Raw genomic sequence first — 17,887 nt, 5'->3', positions numbered from 1 at the left:
AAAAAAAGGGTGGCATGGACGAGTTGGGCCGAAGGGCCTGTTTCCATGCTGTAAACCTCTATAACTCTGTTTGCAAGAGACAAAAACAGAAAATGCTGGAAAATCTCAGCAGGTCTGATGGCATCTCAACAGGTCTCACTGCCAGGGACCCAGGTTCAATTCTAGCCTCAAGTCACTGCCTGTGTGGATTTTGCACATTCTCCCCGTGTCTGTGTGGGTTTCCTCCAGTGCAGCGGTTTCCTCCCACAGTCCAAAGATGTGCGGGTTAGGTTGATTGGCCATGCTAAATTGACCCCAGTGTCAGGGGGTTTAGCAGGGTAAATACGTGGGGTTACGGGAATGGGGCTGGGATTTTGGTTGGTACAGACTCGATGGGCCGAATGGCCTCTTTCTGCATTAAGGATTCTGTGTGGAGAGAGAATAGAGTCAAAGTTTAGAGTCTGGAAGACCCTTTGTCAGAGCTCAACTCTGGGGCATCCAGACTCAACGTTAGCCCTATTCTTTCTCCACAGATGCTGTCAGACCTGCTGAGATTTTCCAGCATTTTCTGTTTTTGTTTCCGATTCCAGCACCCGCAGTATTTTGCTTTTAGCATTGTTTGTAAGGGATTTGTTTTGGTTGGGGAGAAAATTCTAAACAGACATTTTGCTTTAATATTTCTTAAACAAAACAGCTAGAAAGAAGCTGAGGCGGCCTTTAAAGTGGATTGCTGATTGCTACCATGCTGGAATGTCAGCTAGTGAGCGAAGGAGAATTCAGAACAACTTCATGAGTGGTCAGCTGCGTATTGTGGTGGCAACGGTGGCATTTGGCATGGGATTGGATAAGTCGGACGTCCGAGGAATCGTGCATTATAATATGCCAAAGGGCTTTGAGAACTATGTGCAAGAGATTGGCCGTGCTGGAAGAGACGGGAAACCTGCCCATTGCCATCTCTTCCTCCACCCAGAGGTGAGGATCATTCTTTACTTTTCTAAGATTTTATCCTCTGCCTTCGTACAGTTGACCGAATGGCAGCCTCCCCTGTACTGTATCACTCAATTTGTACAGCAATATTAACAGTGAATTCAGTGGCTATTGTGCTGTAGATTCTACTGTTAAAATAAATGCAACATACTGCAGATGCTGGAAATCTGAAATAAAAACAGAAAATGCTGGTCACTGCTTCAAGTAAGGGGTGGTATGGTGGCACAGTGGTTAGCACTGCTGCTTCACAGAGCCTTGGACCCGGGTTCACTTCTGGCCTTGGGTGACTGCGTGGAAACATTTTCTCCACATGTCTGGGTTTCCTCCCAGTGCTCTTGAGGAAATCATTCATAGAAATCATAGAAACCCTACAGTACAGAAAGAGGCCATTCGGCCCATCGAGTCTGCACCGACCACAATCCCACCCAGGCCCTACCCCCATATCCCTATATATTTATCCACTAATCCCTCTAACCTACGCATCCCAGAACACTAAGGGGCAATTTTAGCATGGCCAATCGACCTAACCCGCACATCTTTGGACTGTGGGAGGAAACCGGAGCACCCGGAGGAAACCCACGCAGACACGAGGAGAATGTGCAAACTCCACACAGACAGTGACCCAAGCCGGGAATCAAACCCAGGTCCCTGGAGCTGTGAAGCAGCAGTGCCAACCACTGTGCTACCGTGCTGCCCATTCATTGATTGCTCTAAAAGTCCATCTGGTTCACCAATCTCCTTTTAGGGAAGGAAATCTGCAATCCATGCCCACTCTGACCCACATGTGACAGTAATGTGGCTGACTCAGAGATGGCCTAGCAAGCCATTCAGTTCAGGGCTCATTAGGGATGGGCAACAAATGCTTGCCAGTGATGCCCACATCCCATGACACCGTTTTAAAAAATTAGATATGCTTTTTTATTCTTCCTGCCAAAATGGACAAGTTCCACCTTTTTCCCACATTATACTCCATTTGCTAGATCTTTTCCCATTTAACCTATCCATATCTCTTTGTAGCCTCCTTATTTCCACTTCACAACTTACTTTCCTACATATCTTTGTGTGATTAGCAAATTTAGCAACCATACCTTTGGTCACTACATCCAAGACATTTATTTAAATTGTATAAGGTTGAGGCCCCAGCACCGATCCCTGTGGCACACCATCTTGTCAACCAGAAAATGACCCATTTAAGCCTACTCAGTTTCCTATTGACAAAAGTCTTCTACGAAATTAAGTACAGTACATCAACTAGTTCCCCTTTATCCACAGCACATTCTTCAAAACTCCAATAAATTAGTTAAATATGATTTCCCTTTCACAAAACCATGTTGACTCTGCCTGATGACCTTGAATTTATATCTGCTATAACTTCAATAATAGCTTCTAACATTTTCCCTATAACAGATGTTAAACTAACTGGCCTGTTGTTTCCTATTTTCTATCCTTTTTGAATAAAGGAATTACATTAGGTATTTTCCAATCTAATGAAACTTTCCCAAATCTAGGGAATTGTGGAAAATTAAAATCAACACATCCACTATCGCATTAGCCTCTTTTAAGAGCCTAGGATTTTATCCGTCAGGGCCCGGGGACTTATCAACCCACAGCTCCAACAATTTGCTCAGTACTCCTTCCCTGGTGATGAGTTCCTCCTTCCCTTCCATTTTCAGATTTACAGCTATTTCCAGGATGGTACTTGTTTCCTCAACAGTGAAGATCGATGCAAAATACCTTTTCAATTCATCTGCCATCTCCTTATTTTCCATTATTAATTCCCCAGTCTCACTTTTGTTCACTTTTCTTTTTAAGATATCTACAGAAATTTCCATTATCTGCCTTTATATTTCTAGCTAGCTTTCTCATACTCTAATAGTCATTTTTGCTGTTTTATATATTCTGTCCAACCTTCTGACCCACTCATCTTTATGCAATTTAATGTTTTTTCTTTAAGTTTTCTTTAACTGTTTCAGTTATCCATGGATCGGGTTCCTTCCCTTGGAATTTTTTTTTTGTAGGAATATATCGTGTATTCTAAAATATTCCCATAAATGTCTGTCACTATGGGAATTTCACAGTAACTTCATTGCAGTGTTACTTGTGACTAATAAAGTTTAACTTTACTTTCACTACATCTCTATTGACCTATCCTTTAAGCTAATTTGCCAGTTCACTTTGGCTAGCTGTTTCTCTGCCCTCAATTGTCCTAATTTAAGTTTAAAATGCTAATCTTCAACCCATTCTTCTTTCCCTCAAACCAAATCATATTATGATTGCTGTACCTATGAGGTTATCAGTTAGTCCTAGTTTGGTTGTCAACAGCTGGTCTACTATAGCTGTTTTCAGTTGGCTCTAGAATCCAAAAGAGAGAATGCTGGAAAGTCTCAGCGGGTCTGGCAGCATCTGTAAGGAGAGAAAGAGCTGACGTTTCGAGTCCAGACGACCCTTTGTCAAAGCTCTAGAATGTGCTGTTCTAAGAAACAATCCTGATATTCTATGAATTTCTCACCTAGGCTACCTTTGCCCATCTGACTTTTCCAGTCTTTCTGACAAGCTCCCAGTAATTCTTCCTTTTATACTGTGTCCTACCATGTGATGAGATCCTGTCCACCCAAGTGACTTTTCTTTATCATTTCTCATCTCAAACAAAATCACTTCTACATCCTAGTTTCCTGAACTTGGGCACCTTCCTGCCTTTCATAAATGTATGTACCCTTCAATATTTAGGTCCCAGTCTATGGCATCCTGCAGTCATGCTCTATAATGACTATCAGATTGCACTTGTTTCTATTTGTGCCAACAGTTCACCTGTTTTGTTTTGAATGCTGTATGCATTCAGATGCAAAGCTTTTAGATTTGTCCTGTTATTACTTTTGTAACCTCTAGCCTTATCTGCTGATTTACCTTTAGTCTGTCAGTTCCTGGTTTTATCATTTCCCATATTAATATCTTCCCCTCGTCTTGTCAATTCATGTAGCTTACACTTCCCAAATTTGATCCCCTGCCCCCAAACTTTTCTTAAAATACAAAATTCATCTGCGATATAAATTTGTTAACTCCAAGAAAAAATGTGCATCAAGCTTAATTGATGTTTTCTAATGTCCTTATCATCAATTTACTTCAACAAACAGAATTTCATGACAATACTCCGACAGAAGTACGCTGACAATTCTCGAGCCACTTTTAACTCTGTTTACGAGTCCAGCATTGTTTGATCTTCAAGTGCAGTCCTTCCTGTCACAGGTTGAATAAGTGTTGTGCCAATAATCATTGGAGCTAGTCTTCACATGCCATGTTAAATAAATGTTAAAATGTTGCACCAATAATCATTGGAGCTGGTGGGTAGCCTTGTGCCAGGATAAGTAATTGTGCCAATAATCATTGGAGCTGGTGGGTAGCCTTGTGCCAGGATAAGTAATTGTGCCAATAATCATTGGAGCCTGGCAGCTGGGGGTCGGTCTTCACGTGCCCCGATCTGGTGTTGATATGCCCATGTTCCTGGCACGCAGGGCAATGTTGGCGATGCAGCTGATGGCACCGGCAGATACCTTGTGGCAGATGCCAGCCTGGGCAATGTAGTCTGAGGCCAGGGTGCGGAGTGTGTCGGGGCCGAAGGTGTTGAAGTGACCGGGCAGCACGGTGCTGACCAGCCCCTGGTCCAGCAGCTGGAGCAGCTTGCTGCAGCTCTGCCTGTAGTGCTGGATGTTGGAGTGAGGGAGCCAGTCAATCAGGGCTCCCTGGTACAGCGTGTCCCCGCTGAAGAGCAGGCCCTGCTCCGGCTCATGGAGGCAGATGCTGCCGGGGGAGTGGCCGGGGGTGTGCAGCACGGTGAGCCGCCGGTCCCCCAGCTCGATCACATCGCCGTCCTCCAGCAGGCGGCCGGCCCGCACGGCCCTCACCCGGTAGCGGCGGGCGCTCCAGCCGGGCTCGGGGGGCCTGCGGCTCAGCTCCCGCTCGCTCAGCCAGGTCACCGTCGCCACGTTGTCTCCCCGGGCCAGGGCCGCCGCCTCGGCCCGGTGCACCGCCACGCTGGCGGCCGGGAAGTGGCGCAGGCCGCCCGAGTGGTCGAAGTGGATGTGGGTGGCGAGGGCCAGCAGCGGGCGGGAGCCGCTCAGGCCGGCCCGCCGCAGGTAGGCGGGCAGGCTGCTGAGGCCTAGGCCCGCGTCCACCACCACATCCCGCTCCGAGCCCTGCACCAGCCACACGTTGGCCCGGTTCCCCGACTCGTAGAACCGCTCCCGGATCAGGTAGAGGCCGTCGGCCAGGCGCTGGCGGCAGAACCACTCCTCATCCCGGGGCCGCTCATCGCCAGCCTCCCCGTCCGCCATCCGCCCCCGGCCGCTTCCCAACCCTCCCGGACTGCCCGGGAGACTGCAGACACTCCATCAACAACTCTGCACAAGATTCATCTGGGTGATCCCTGCCTCTCACCCTTTGAAATTATTAAAATATATTCCACACTGGCAGCAAAACTGGGTTGTTCAGTGGTAGGAATTGGTGGTTAGTGAAGAGGCTGGAATAAGATCAAAAGATGTTGGCAACAACTATAAATTGTACTGACAGTTTTTACTCCTATATTCCAACCCTTTGCAACAAATGTGAACACAATTTCCCTTCCCTCGCTGTATCGGTATGTTAACTTTCTGTAATTCATGTACAAGAACACCCAGGTCCCTCTGAGTGCAAACATGTTACAGCCTCTCATATTCGTAATATTTATTTCCTATGAAAGTGGATAAATTCACATCGCCATATTTTCCATCTGCCATGCTCTTGCCAATTCACCCAACCTGTCTTGAAGCTTCTTTGTGTCCTCCTCACAGATTACCTTGATGCGCGTTAATAAGCACATGGAATCAAGGCTTCGGTATTGAAGGCTTTAATAAAGTAACAAGGGAACTACTAACACGAATACACCAGTTCAGACTGAAGGGGTCCTGCCGGAGCAGGGAGCCTTATACCCTGCCACCGGAGGCGGGACCCCACTGGAATGTGCCACGATAACTCTCATAACAGGTAAACACCCTAACCCAACAACATAGTACAACCCCCACAGTAATAACACCCTAGCCCAACAGTAACATGGTAACAAACCCCAGTGGTGAACCAACGATGGTTCACCACATTCACCCCTCCTTTAAGAACAAAAGGTGGCGGGGTGGACGAAAAACAGGTCATATAACAGACAATAACAGAAAAGTCACAGGATTCACAAGTCCAGACGGTCTGGAGGACCGCACCGACGCTGCGATCTCCTCAACACCGGTTGCGAAACCGGAGCAGGTGCCGATCTCTTCAACACCGGTTGCGAAAACGGAGCAGGTGCTTGTGGTGGCGCTCTTAAAGTAACGTCTGGCTGTCCCCTCAAGGACTCCCGGGCCGGCCGGCCCTGGTGAGGCGATGGTGCAGGGGATCCTGGAACGTTTGGTGGTAGTGGTGGTGGTGATGATGATGGTGGCGCCGATCTCCGAGTCTCAGGCAAGCTGTACATGGGAGTAAAAGTGTTATGCACTGGTCCCGGTGCTGACCGCGCCACGTCTGGGGAAGTAATGAGGAGTAGTGGATTTGTGACTGGGGGAATAGGAGCGACGGGTTGCTACGTCCCCTGCGGGCGCCAGGTCTCTAATGGAGACAGTGTCCTCTCGCCCGTCAGGATATGCCACATAGGCATACTGAGGGTTGGTGTGGAGGAGTTGGACCGGTTCGACCAAGGGGTCGGACTTGCGAGCCCTCACATGGCGCCGCAGAAGGACGGGTCCTGGGTACGTCAACCAGGCTGGCAATGAGGTCCCCGAGGACGACTTCCGAGGGAATGAGAACATCCTCTCGTGGGGAGTAGCATTGGTTGCCGTACACAGGAGGGAGCGGATAGCATGGAGCGCATTTGGAAGGACCTCCTGCCAACGGGAGACTGGAAGGCCCCTGGATTTCAGTGCCAGTAGGACAGCCTTCCAGACTGTAGCATTCTCCCTTTCCACCTGTCCGTTACCCCTAGGGTTGTAGCTCGTGGTTCTACTAGAGGCAATCCCGAATGAGAGCAGGAATTGCCTCAAGTCGTTGCTCATGAACGACGAGCCCCTGTCGCTATGAATGTAGCAGGGGTACCCGAACAGGGTAAAAAGTTCACTGAAAACCTTGATGACGGTGGCAGTTGACGTGTCCGCACAGGGGAAAACAAATGGAAACCGGGAATACTCGTCTATTATATTGAGAAAATAGACATTCCGGTCCGTTGAGGGAAGGGGGCCCTTAAAATCCACACTTAGCCTCTCAAAAGGGCGAGTGGCCTTGACCAATTGTGCCCGGTCTGGTCGATAAAAGTGTGGTTTGCATTCTGCGCAAATCCGACAGCTTCTAGTTACTGACCTGACATCCTCCACTGAGTAGGGCAGGTTGCGGGCTTTGATGAAGTGGTAGAGTCTGGTGACTCCAGGATGACACAGATCATTGTGGAGAGCCTTCAAGCGGTCCTCCTGCATGATGGCGCATGTTCCGCGCGAGAGGGCATCCGAGGGCTCATTGAGCTTCCCTGGACGATACATAATATCGTAATTATAGGTGGAGAGCTCAATTCTCCACCGCAAGATCTTATCGTTCTTGATCTTGCCCCTCTGCGTGTTACTGAACATAAACGCCACGGATCGTTGATCCGTGATCAGGGTGAACCGCTTACCTGCCAGGTAATGGCGCCAGTGTCTGACTGCCTCCACAATGGCCTGAGCCTCCTTTTCCACCGCTGAGTGCCGAATTTCTGGGCCTTGAAGGGTGCGGGAAAAGAACGCGACGGGCCTGCCTGCCTGGTTTAGTGTGGCGGCTAGGGCGAAGTCAGATGCATCACTCTCCACCCGGAAAGGGATGGATTCATCCACCGCGTGCATCGTGGCTTTCGAGATGTCGCTCTTCAAAACCTTGAAGGCCAATTGGGCCTCCGGCGTAAGTGGGAAGGTCGTGGACTTAATGAGCGGACGAGCTTTGTCCACGTAGTTGGGGACCCACTGTGCATAATATGAAAAGAACCCGAGGCATCTCCTCAGTGCCTTCGTGCTAGCGGGCAAGGGAAGTTCAGTGAGTGGGCGCATACGGTCTGGATCAGGGCCAATGACCCCGTTTTCCACCACGTATCCGAGGATGGCTAACCTACGCGTACGGAATACGCACTTCTCCCTGTTATAGGTCAGATTCAGGCGAGATGCAGTGCGCAGAAAGTGTTGGAGATTCGTGTCGTGGTCCTGCTGGTCATGGCCGCAGATGGTGACATTATCCAGGTACGGGAAGGTAGCCCGCAACCCGTTCTGGTCCACCATTCGGTCCATAGCACGCTGGAAGACCGAGACCCCATTGGTGACACCAAATGGAACCCTGAGGAATTGGTATAGACGACCATCCGCCTCAAAAGCCGTATATTGTCGGTCCTCTGGGCGGATGGGGAGTTGATGGTAGGCGGACTTAAGGTCTATGGTAGAAAACACTCGGTACTGCGCAATCTGATTGACCATATCAGAAATGCGCGGGAGAGGATACGCATCCAGCTGCGTGTATCTATTAATGGTCTGACTATAGTCGATGACCATCCGAGGTTTGTTCCCGCTTTTGACTACCACGACCTGCGCTCTCCACGGACTAGCACTGGCCTGTATGATCCCTTCCTTGAGGAGCCGCTGAACCTCAGATCTAATAAAGATCCGGTCCTCAGCGCTGTAACGCCTACTTTTAGTAGCGATGGGCTTGCAGCCAGGTACCAGATTTTTAAAAAGGGATGGTGTCGTGATCTTCAGGGTGGATAAATTGCACGCGGGGCGCTTTGGGCAATTTGGAGGCTGCGGCTGATTCCCTACTGCCAGTGAAGGGAGTGGCCCACCGTACTGTAGGATCACACTCTTCATGTGGACCATAAAGTTTAGTCCGAGGAGAATTGGCGCGCAAAGGTGAGGTAGCACAAGGAGCCTGTATTGCTCGTAAACTGTGCCCTGTACCTCAAGAGTTACCATACATCGTCCTTGGATCGGTACAGACCGGGACTGTGATGCCATGGAAATTGTCTGTTTGGCAGGGAGAACCCGGAGTCCACACCTTTTAGCAGTTTCAGGGTGTATGAAACTTTCGGTGCTCCCACTGTCAAACAGACAATTCACAGTTCTGCCACTAACCTTTACCTCCATCATAGAATGTTCCAGTCTGTAATGCCTGGTCTGATCCAGAGAGATCGACGCCACCGTTGGCCCCTGGGCGTCACTGCATGCTGCCGATGTGGATGCTGAGGACCCCTGCTGGTCGCTGCTGCATGCTGCCGATGTGGATGCTGAGGACCCCTGCTGGTCGCTCCTAGTCGTCGTGGACCATGATGGCCGCCCCCATGGATCGCACGTGGGCGAGGGCGCCAAGCGCAGCGACTCCTGGTGGTCTTCCTCCTCCTCTGTCTGCCACGATGGCGCCGTCCTGAGATCGCACGTGGTCGGACCTCGTGGGTACTGCGACGCCGAAAGAGATGGTCTCCGTTCTGGAGGGTTACAAGCTGCACTGCCGTTTTTAGGTTTGGACCTGCAGACTTTGCCGTAGTGGCCTTTTTTACCGCACTGGCTGCAGATTGCCGTTCTTGCCGGACACTGTTGCCGTGGATGCTTGGCCCCTCCACAAAAATAGCATCGCTGGCCACCTGGAGCTGCCGCCGTCGTCGAATCGGTCTGGGAGCGCGGGTTCGCGGGGCGAGGAGGGAGCAGAGCTTGCTCCAACCACGTTGACTGCACGTGGTCCTCGGGGTACAGCGCCAAGCTCTTCGACGCCGCCTCCAACCTCACGGCCATCCCCATTGCCTGGGTCAAGTTGAGTTTCCCCTTTTCTAGCAATTTAAGCCTGATGTACGAGGACCCTACCCCTGCTACGAACGCGTCTCGGGCGAGGTCGTACATATACTGCTCGGCGGAGACGTCCTTACAGTCGCAACCCCTGGCAAGCTGCAGGAGCTCATTGGCATAATCCTCTATGGTTTCGCCCGACTGCCAACGTCGTGTAGCGAGGAGGTAACGAGCATGTATCTCGTTGGGTGGCATAATGTACCTATTCTTTAGGAGCTCGACGGCACCCTGGTAAGTGGGAGCTGCACGAATGGCTAGGTAAATCGTGTCGCTTACCCTCGCGTGGAGGACCTGGAGTCTATCACTGTCCGTAGTGATAGCTACCGAGGCTGCCAGGTAGTCCTCAAAGCACTTCCACCAATGGTCGAATGTGTTAGCTGCACCGACCGCACGTGGGTCCAGTGTCAGACGATCCGGTTTTAGGATCTGTTCCATACTCTGTTTTTTTTTCTTCTTGTTGCACAGTTGTGAGTTTTCTGTTTACTTTATTAAATTGATGCGCGTCAATAAGCACATGGAATCAAGGCTTCGGTATTGAAGGCTTTAATAAAGTAACAAGGGAACTACTAACACGAATACACCAGTTCAGACTGAAGGGGTCCTGCCGGAGCAGGGGGTCTTATACCCTGCCACCGGAGGCGGGACCCCACTGGAATGTGCCACGATAACTCTCATAACAGGTAAACACCCTAACCCAACAACATAGTACAACCCCCACAGTAATAACACCCTAGCCCAACAGTAACATGGTAACAAACCCCAGTGGTGAACCAACGATGGTTCACCACATACCTATAATTTTGTATCAACAAATTTGTGTCAGGAGAGACATACACAGGCTTAAAGTTTCACATCGGTGACCTTTCCTGAGTATTTATGTTTTTGTTTTGTGTAAACAATGGACTGTTTGCTGCTCAAAAAAGGTGATAAAGTTTATTTATTAGTCACAAGTAGGCTTACATTAACATTGCAATGAGGTTACTGTGAAATTCCCCAAGTCACCACAGCCCGGCCGGCACCTGTTCAGGTCAATGCGCCTAACCAGCACGTCTTTCGGACTGTGGGAGGAAACCGGAGCATCCGGAGGAAACCCACGCAAGGGGGAACGTGCAAACTCCACACAGTGACCCAAGCCAGGAATCGAACCCAGGTTCCTGGCACTGTGAAGCAGAAGTGTTAACCACTGTGCCACCATGCCACCCATAGACCTGCGGGATGGTTATTTCAGGGAACTGATGTGAGGATAGGGGCTGGGAGTGTGGTGGAGGTGCGTCCAGGACAATGTGCAAGCAAAATTGGCAACTCTAATCACATGTTTGTGTAAGTAAAATGGTATGTAAGTATTAATGTTCTGATCAGGTGAGGAGGGGTCAAATGCCATCCCTCTGTCTCCTCGATTGATCACAACAAGTATTTTGGCTTGAAAAATAGATACTTGCCAATTCAGTGAGTACTTAACTGTTCGTGCTGTGATCATAAAATAACCAATGGGACAAGTTTTTCTTGTTGGCAATGAAAGAGGTTAGCTTTGTTGAACTTAAACCGATCTAAATAAAATAATAAAACACCGATTTTCTCACACACAGATTACAGAATGGGGAAGGACAAGTTAGCCAAAAAAGTTAAGAGTATTCAGCCTGTAGTTTGGCTTCAGGCTGAATTCAATGCTTCCTGATTTAACCATGTAGACAACTTAAGAACATAAGAACATAAGAAATAGGAGCAGGAGTAGGTCATCTAGCCCCTCGAGCCTGCCCCGCCATTCAATAAGATCATGGCTGATCTGACGTGGATCAGTACCACTTACCCGCCTGATCCCCATAACCCTTAATTCCCTTACCGATCAGGAATCCATCCATCCGCGCTTTAAACATATTCAGCGAGGTAGCCTCCACCACCTCAGTGGGCAGAGAATTCCAGAGATTCACCACCCTCTGGGAGAAGAAGTTCCTCCTCAACTCTGTCTTAAACCGACCCCCCTTTATTTTGAGGCTGTGTCCTCTAGTTTTAACTTCCTTACTAAGTGGAAAGAATCTCTCCGCCTCCACCCTATCCAGCCCCCGCATTATCTTATAAGTCTCCATAAGATCCCCCCTCATCCTTCTAAACTCCAACGAGTACAAACCCAATCTCCTCAGCCTCTCCTCATAATCCAAACCCCTCATCTCCGGTATCAACCTGGTGAACCTTCTCTGCACTCCCTCCAATGCCAATATATCCTTCCTAAAGTTGGTTGTTCCTTGGGATGTGGAGATACTGGTGTTGGACTGGGATAAGCACAGTAAGAAGTCTCACAACACCAGGTTAAAGTCCAACAGGTTTATTTGGCAGCACAAGCTTTCGGAGTCTCAAGCTCCATCAGGTGAGTGAGGACTTGTGTTCACAAACAGGGCATATAAAGACGCAAACTCAATTTACAAGATAATGGTTGGAATGCGAGTCTTTACAGGTAATCAAGTCTTAAAGGTACAGACAATGTGAGTGGAGAGAGGGCCAAGCACAGGTTAAAGGTGTGTATTGTCTCCAGCCAGGACAGTTAGAGATTTTGCAAGCCCAGGCCAGTCGTAGGGGTTACAGATAGTGTGACATGAACCCAAGATCTGGTTGAGGCCATCCTTGTGTACGGAACTTGGCTATCAGTTTCTGCTCAGCGATTCTGCATTGTCGTGTGTCGTGAAGGTCGCCTTGGAGATCCAAAGATCAGAGGCTGAATGCCCATGACTGCTGAAGTGTTCCCCGACTGGAAGGGAACACTCCTGCCTGGTGATTGTCGAGCGGTGTTCTTTCATTCGTTGTTGTAGAGTCTGCATAGTTTCCCCAATGTACCATGCCTCGGGACATTCTTTCCTGCAGCGTATCAGGTAGACAATGTTGGCCGAGTCGCAAGAGTATGTACCGTGTACCTGGTGGATGGTGTTCTCATGTGAGATGATGGCATCCATGTCGATGATCCGGCACGTCCTGCAGAGGTTGCTGTGGCAAGGTTGTGTGGTGTCGTGGTCACTTCTCCTGAAGGCTGGGTAGTTTGCTGCGAACAATGGTCTGTTTGAGGTTGCGCAGTTGTTTGAAGGCAAGTAGTGGGGGTGTGGGGATGGCCTTGGCGAGATGTTCATCTTCATCGATGACATGTTGAAGGCTCCGGAGTAGATGTCGTAGCTTCTCTGCTCTGCGGAAGTACTGGATGACGAAGGGTACTCTGTCCACTGTGTCCCGTGTTTGTCTTCTGAGGAGGTCGGAGCGGTTTTTTGCTGTGGCGCGTCGGAACTGTTGATCGATGAGTCTTATGAGGGTGTCTTTCAGCATCTGTAGGTGTCTGTTGCGATCCTCCTCATCCGAGCAGATCCTGTGTATACGGAGGGCTTGTCCGTAGGGGATGGCTTCTTTAACGTGTTTAGGGTGGAAGCTGGAGAAGTGGAGCATCGTGAGGTTATCCGTGGGCTTGCGGTACAGTGAAGTGCTGAGGTGACTGTCCTTGATGGAGATGCGTGTGTCCAAGAATGTAACCGATTCCAGAGAGTAGTCCATGGTGAGTCTGATGGTGGGGTGGAACTTTGTCATCATATAGTTGTTTCAATGATTGTTCGCCATGAGTCGAAAGGAAGGAAATGTCATCGATGTATCTAGTGTATAGCATCGGTTGAAGGTCCTGTGCAGTGAAGAGGTCTTACCGAGGCATGGTACATTGGGGAGACCATGCAGACGCTACGACAACAAATGAATGAACACCGCTCGACAATCACCAGGCAGGAATGTTCAGCAATCACGGGCATTCAGCCTCTGATCTTCGGGTAAGTGTTCTCCAAGGCGGCCTACACGACAACGCAGAGTCACTGAGCAGAGACTGATAGCCAAGTTCCGCACACTTGAGGATGGCCTCAACCGGGATCTTGGGTTCATGTCACACTATCTGTAACCCCCATGACTTGTCTGGGCTTGCAAAATCTCACTATCTCTTTAACCTGTGCTTAAACCTCTCTCCAGGTGTAACTGGTGTAATCAGCAAGTTTGCGGATGACACAAAGATGGCTGGAATTGCGGATAGCGAAGAGCATTGTCGGGCAATACAGCAGGATATAGATAGGCTGGAAAATTGGGCGGAGAGGTGGCAGATGGAATTTAATCCGGATAAATGCGAAGTGATGCATTTTGGAAGAAATAATGTAGGGAGGAGTTATGCAATAAATGGCAGAGTCATCAGGAGTATAGAAACACAGAGGGACCTAGGTGTGCAAGTCCACAAATCCTTGAAGGTGGCAACACAGGTGGAGAAGGTGGTGAAGAAGGCATATGGTATGCTTGCCTTTATAGGACGGGGTATAGAGTATAAAAGCTGGAGTCTGATGATGCAGCTGTATAGAACGCTGGTTAGGCCGCATTTGGAGTACTGCGTCCAGTTCTGGTCGCCGCACTACCTGAAGGACGTGGAGGCATTGGAGAGAGTGCAGAGAAGGTTTACCAGGATGTTGCCTGGTATGGAGGGTCTTAGCTATGAGGAGAGATTGGATAGACTGGGGTTGTTCTCCTTGGAAAGACGGAGAATGAGGGGAGATCTAATAGAGGTATACAAGATTATGAAGGGTATAGATAGGGTGAACAGTGGGAAGCTTTTTCCCAGGTCGGAGGTGACGATCACGAGGGGTCACGGGCTCAAGCTGAGAGGGGCGAAGTATAACTCAGACATCAGAGGGACGTTTTTTACACAAAGGGTGGTGGGGGCCTGGAATGCGCTGCCAAGTAGGGTGGTGGAGGCAGGCACGCTGACATCGTTTAAGACTTACCTGGATAGTCACATGAGCAGCCTGGGAATGGAGGGATACAAACGATTGGTCTAGTTGGACCAAGGAGCGGCACAGGCTTGCAGGGCCGAAGGGCCTGTTTCCTGTGCTGTACTGTTCTTTGTTCTTTGTTCACTCACATTGTCTATACCTTTAAGACTTGATTACCTGTAAAGACTCGCATTCCAATCATTATCCTGTAAATTGAGTTTGTGTCTTTATATGCCCTGTTTGTGAACACAAGTCCTCACTCACCTAATGAAGGAGCTTGAGACTCCGAAAGCTAGTGCTGCCAAATAAACCTGTTGGACTTTAACCTGGTGTTGTGAGACTTCTTACTGTGTTCCTCGGGATACAGTAATGCTTGGTTGGATTTGTTAAAGGACATCTCTGTCTGCATCAGGGTGTCCCTCGATCAGTCAGTAAACAGGGCTCAAAGCTTACCCAGGTGTGTTGGAGAAAGGGGGTGACAGAAGGGACCGCACTTCGGTCTTCTCCCTAAGCTGCTTGTTCTCCATCTGCTGAGAAAACATGCTTAAAACGTATGAGTGGTTGGCTTCTTATGTGACTTTCTTTGTCCAGCTGCCATTGGTATTAATAAAAATACATTGTGTATTCCAAAGGTGACTTGATTAGCTCATGTCTGGAATAGCCAGGGTCCCATTGTCCCAGCAATTAGTCTTAATGGCCTGTCTCCAACTGTTGAATCCTTGGGTAATTGTCACGGATGCCTTGCTAATGAGACAGGAGATGAGTCACACACCCATGAACTCATACTATTTGATAGGTTTTTCGAATATACTGACTCCATCCAATGAATTGAAATGTCAAATTGAAAACTTTGACGAGGGTCATCTCGACACTTCAGCCCTTTTCTCTCCTTACAGATGCTACCAGACCTGCTGAGATTTTCCAGCATTTTTCCCTTTTGGTTTCCGATTCCAACATCCACAGTAATTTGCTTTTGTCCATCTGACTCACTAATGTCCTTTAGGGAAGGAAATCTGCCGTCCTTACCTGGTCTGGCCTACGTGTGACTCCACATAGAACAGTACAGCACAGAACAGGCCCTTCGGCCCACGATGTTGTGCCGATCTTTATCTGAAACCAAGATCAAGCTATCCCACTCCCTATCATCCTGGTGTGCTCCATGTGCCTATCCAATAACCGCTTAAATGTTCCTAAAGTGTCTGACTCCACTATCACTGCAGGCAGTCCATTCCACACCCCAACCACTCTCTGCGTAAAGAACCTACTTCCGATATCCTTCCTGTATCTCCCACCACGAACCCTATAGTTATGCCCCCTTGTAATAGCTCCATCCACCTGAGGAAATAGTCTTTGAACGTTCACTCTATCTATCCCCTTCATCATTTTATAAACCTCTATTAAGTCTCCCCTCAGCCTCCTCCGCTCCAGAGAGAACAGCCCTAGCTCCCTCAACCTTTCCTCATAAGACCTACCCTCCAAACCAGGCAGCATCCTGGTAAATCTCCTCTGCATTCTTTCCAGCACTTCCACATCCTTCTTATAGTGAGGTGACCAGAACTGCACACAATATTCCAAATGTGGTCTCACCAAGGTCCTGTACAGTTGCAGCATAACCCCACGGCTCTTAAACTCCAACCCCCTGTTAATAAAAGCTAACACACTATAGGCCTTCTTCACAGCTCTATCCACTTGAGTGGCAACCTTTAGAGATCTGTGGATATGGACCCCAAGATCTCTCTCTTCCTCCACAGTCTTCAGAACCCTACCTTTGACCCTGTAATCCACATTTAAATTAGTCCTACCAAAATGAATCACCTCACATTTATCAGGGTTAAACTCCATTTGCCATTTTTCAGCCCAGCTTTGCATCTTATCTATGTCTCTTTGCAGCCTACAACAGCCCTCCACCTCATCCACTACTCCACCAATCTTGGTGTCATCAGCAAATTTACTGATCCACCCTTCAACCCCCTCCTCTAAGTCATTAATAAAAATCCAGAGCCACAACAATGTGGTTGACTCTCAACTGGCCTTTCAAATGTCCTAGTTCAAGGGCAACTAGGGATGGGCAATAAATGCTGGGCAGTCAGCGATGCCCATGTCCCACAAATGAATCAAAAAATATATATAGTAATGCAAATTGGTGTTGGCCATCTTGGGCTGTGAACTCAAGTCACTTCAATGTCTGTTTCTAAAAGTTCAATTCAGACTTCCAGCTGGGATTAATTATTATTTGGTATAAAGCACATCTTCCTGACGGTTTATATATAAAGAATTGAAAAGGTTTGGATGTTCTCATCCTTTGCACGCTTTTCTCTTTTGCACACCAGGTATTTAGCTAATGAGCTGATCTGTTTAATTCTGGGATTTTTCTGCTCAGGGTGGAGATATGAATGAGCTGCGACGGCACATCTACGCTGACACTGTGGACTATTACACAATCAAGAAACTGGTACAGAAAGTATTTCCGCCCTGCAAATGCCGTGAAATTCATCAGAAGCAGCAGGCCATCATTAGTGTAAGTCAAAACTTGCTTTGCAAGAAGTAGGTGATCTCTTTTTTTCTTTCATTTTGATCACGACCCGGCCCTGATGTGTTTCCCAGACCGATGTAAAGCCACATGTACGTTTTTATCTCCAACTTCAAAACCTGGGATATTTTGGGTGTTTATCAGTTTTTATTTTTGTAACATTTGGGAAAAGTTTAGAGCCATGAAAGATATAACAAATCAGTTTTTAAAAAAAGTTTTAAAAATATTTTAATCACCATTGAACACCAAGAAATCAAACAGGCGATCAACATGACATGGTTAGTAATGGAGCAGCCCCCTTGATTTTTGTGGTCCATGGATGCCACCTTTATGGGATCAGTGGCAATTCCAAAACGCTCTCAACCCAAGTTTGAGTGTTACTGAAAAGAGAGAAATGTTGCTGAAGCTTTTCATCTTGCACTCATTAGGGCAAATGCAAGAATGTCAAATTTCCAAGTTCCAGTAAGTTTCCAAAATCACTAAATGCTATTTTAGGTGTAAAATGTTGTAAATGATATTAATGAATGGGCCGCGTGCTGCAGAATATTGACTGCTGGACCTGTGTAAAATATTAGGCCGCCACCATAGCATCCTGAAGCGCCCCTAACTTTGCAGTCCACTGTGATTATTTTACACGGTGACCGCATTGGAGCCCTTCAGTGGCGTTGCTAATGCAGCATGCGCGCACCTAGAAACAAGAAGGTATGAAAGATATCAATGGGAAACTTCAGGGCTTCCCTCCCCCCCCCCCCCCCCTCTCAAATTTGGGAGGA

The 17,887-nt window shown here is 48.3% G+C and overlaps 2 protein-coding genes across 2 annotated transcripts in view; one reads left to right on the top strand and one right to left on the bottom strand.

The window, feature by feature from the left end:
• recql4 (RecQ helicase-like 4) overlaps positions 1-17,887 on the top strand; it is a 67,974-nt gene that overhangs the window by 33,700 nt on the left and 16,387 nt on the right. The window contains exons 17-18 of the mRNA XM_078230626.1: positions 674-951; positions 16,965-17,102. Of these exons, the coding sequence (XP_078086752.1) occupies positions 674-951; positions 16,965-17,102 (416 nt within the window). The remainder of the gene's footprint in view (positions 1-673; positions 952-16,964; positions 17,103-17,887) is intronic.
• Positions 4,052-5,888, bottom strand: LOC144504923 (acyl-coenzyme A thioesterase MBLAC2-like). Its single transcript, XM_078230658.1, has one exon. The coding sequence runs from the start codon at positions 5,292-5,294 to the stop codon at positions 4,428-4,430; it is 867 nt and encodes a 288-aa protein (XP_078086784.1). The 5' UTR covers positions 5,295-5,888; the 3' UTR covers positions 4,052-4,427.

This window comes from Mustelus asterias, chromosome 2 (assembly GCF_964213995.1).
Source record: "Mustelus asterias chromosome 2, sMusAst1.hap1.1, whole genome shotgun sequence".
Taxonomy (NCBI): Eukaryota; Metazoa; Chordata; class Chondrichthyes; order Carcharhiniformes; family Triakidae; genus Mustelus; species Mustelus asterias.
The sequence above is the reverse complement of the archived record's forward strand: the minus strand, read 5'-3'. Positions and strand labels throughout refer to the sequence as shown.

Excerpts from the sequence above, each read along its gene's own strand:
- LOC144504923 (XM_078230658.1), bottom strand. The coding sequence starts at position 5,294 with ATGGCGGACGGGGAGGCTGGCGATGAGCGGCCCCGGGATGAGGAGTGG.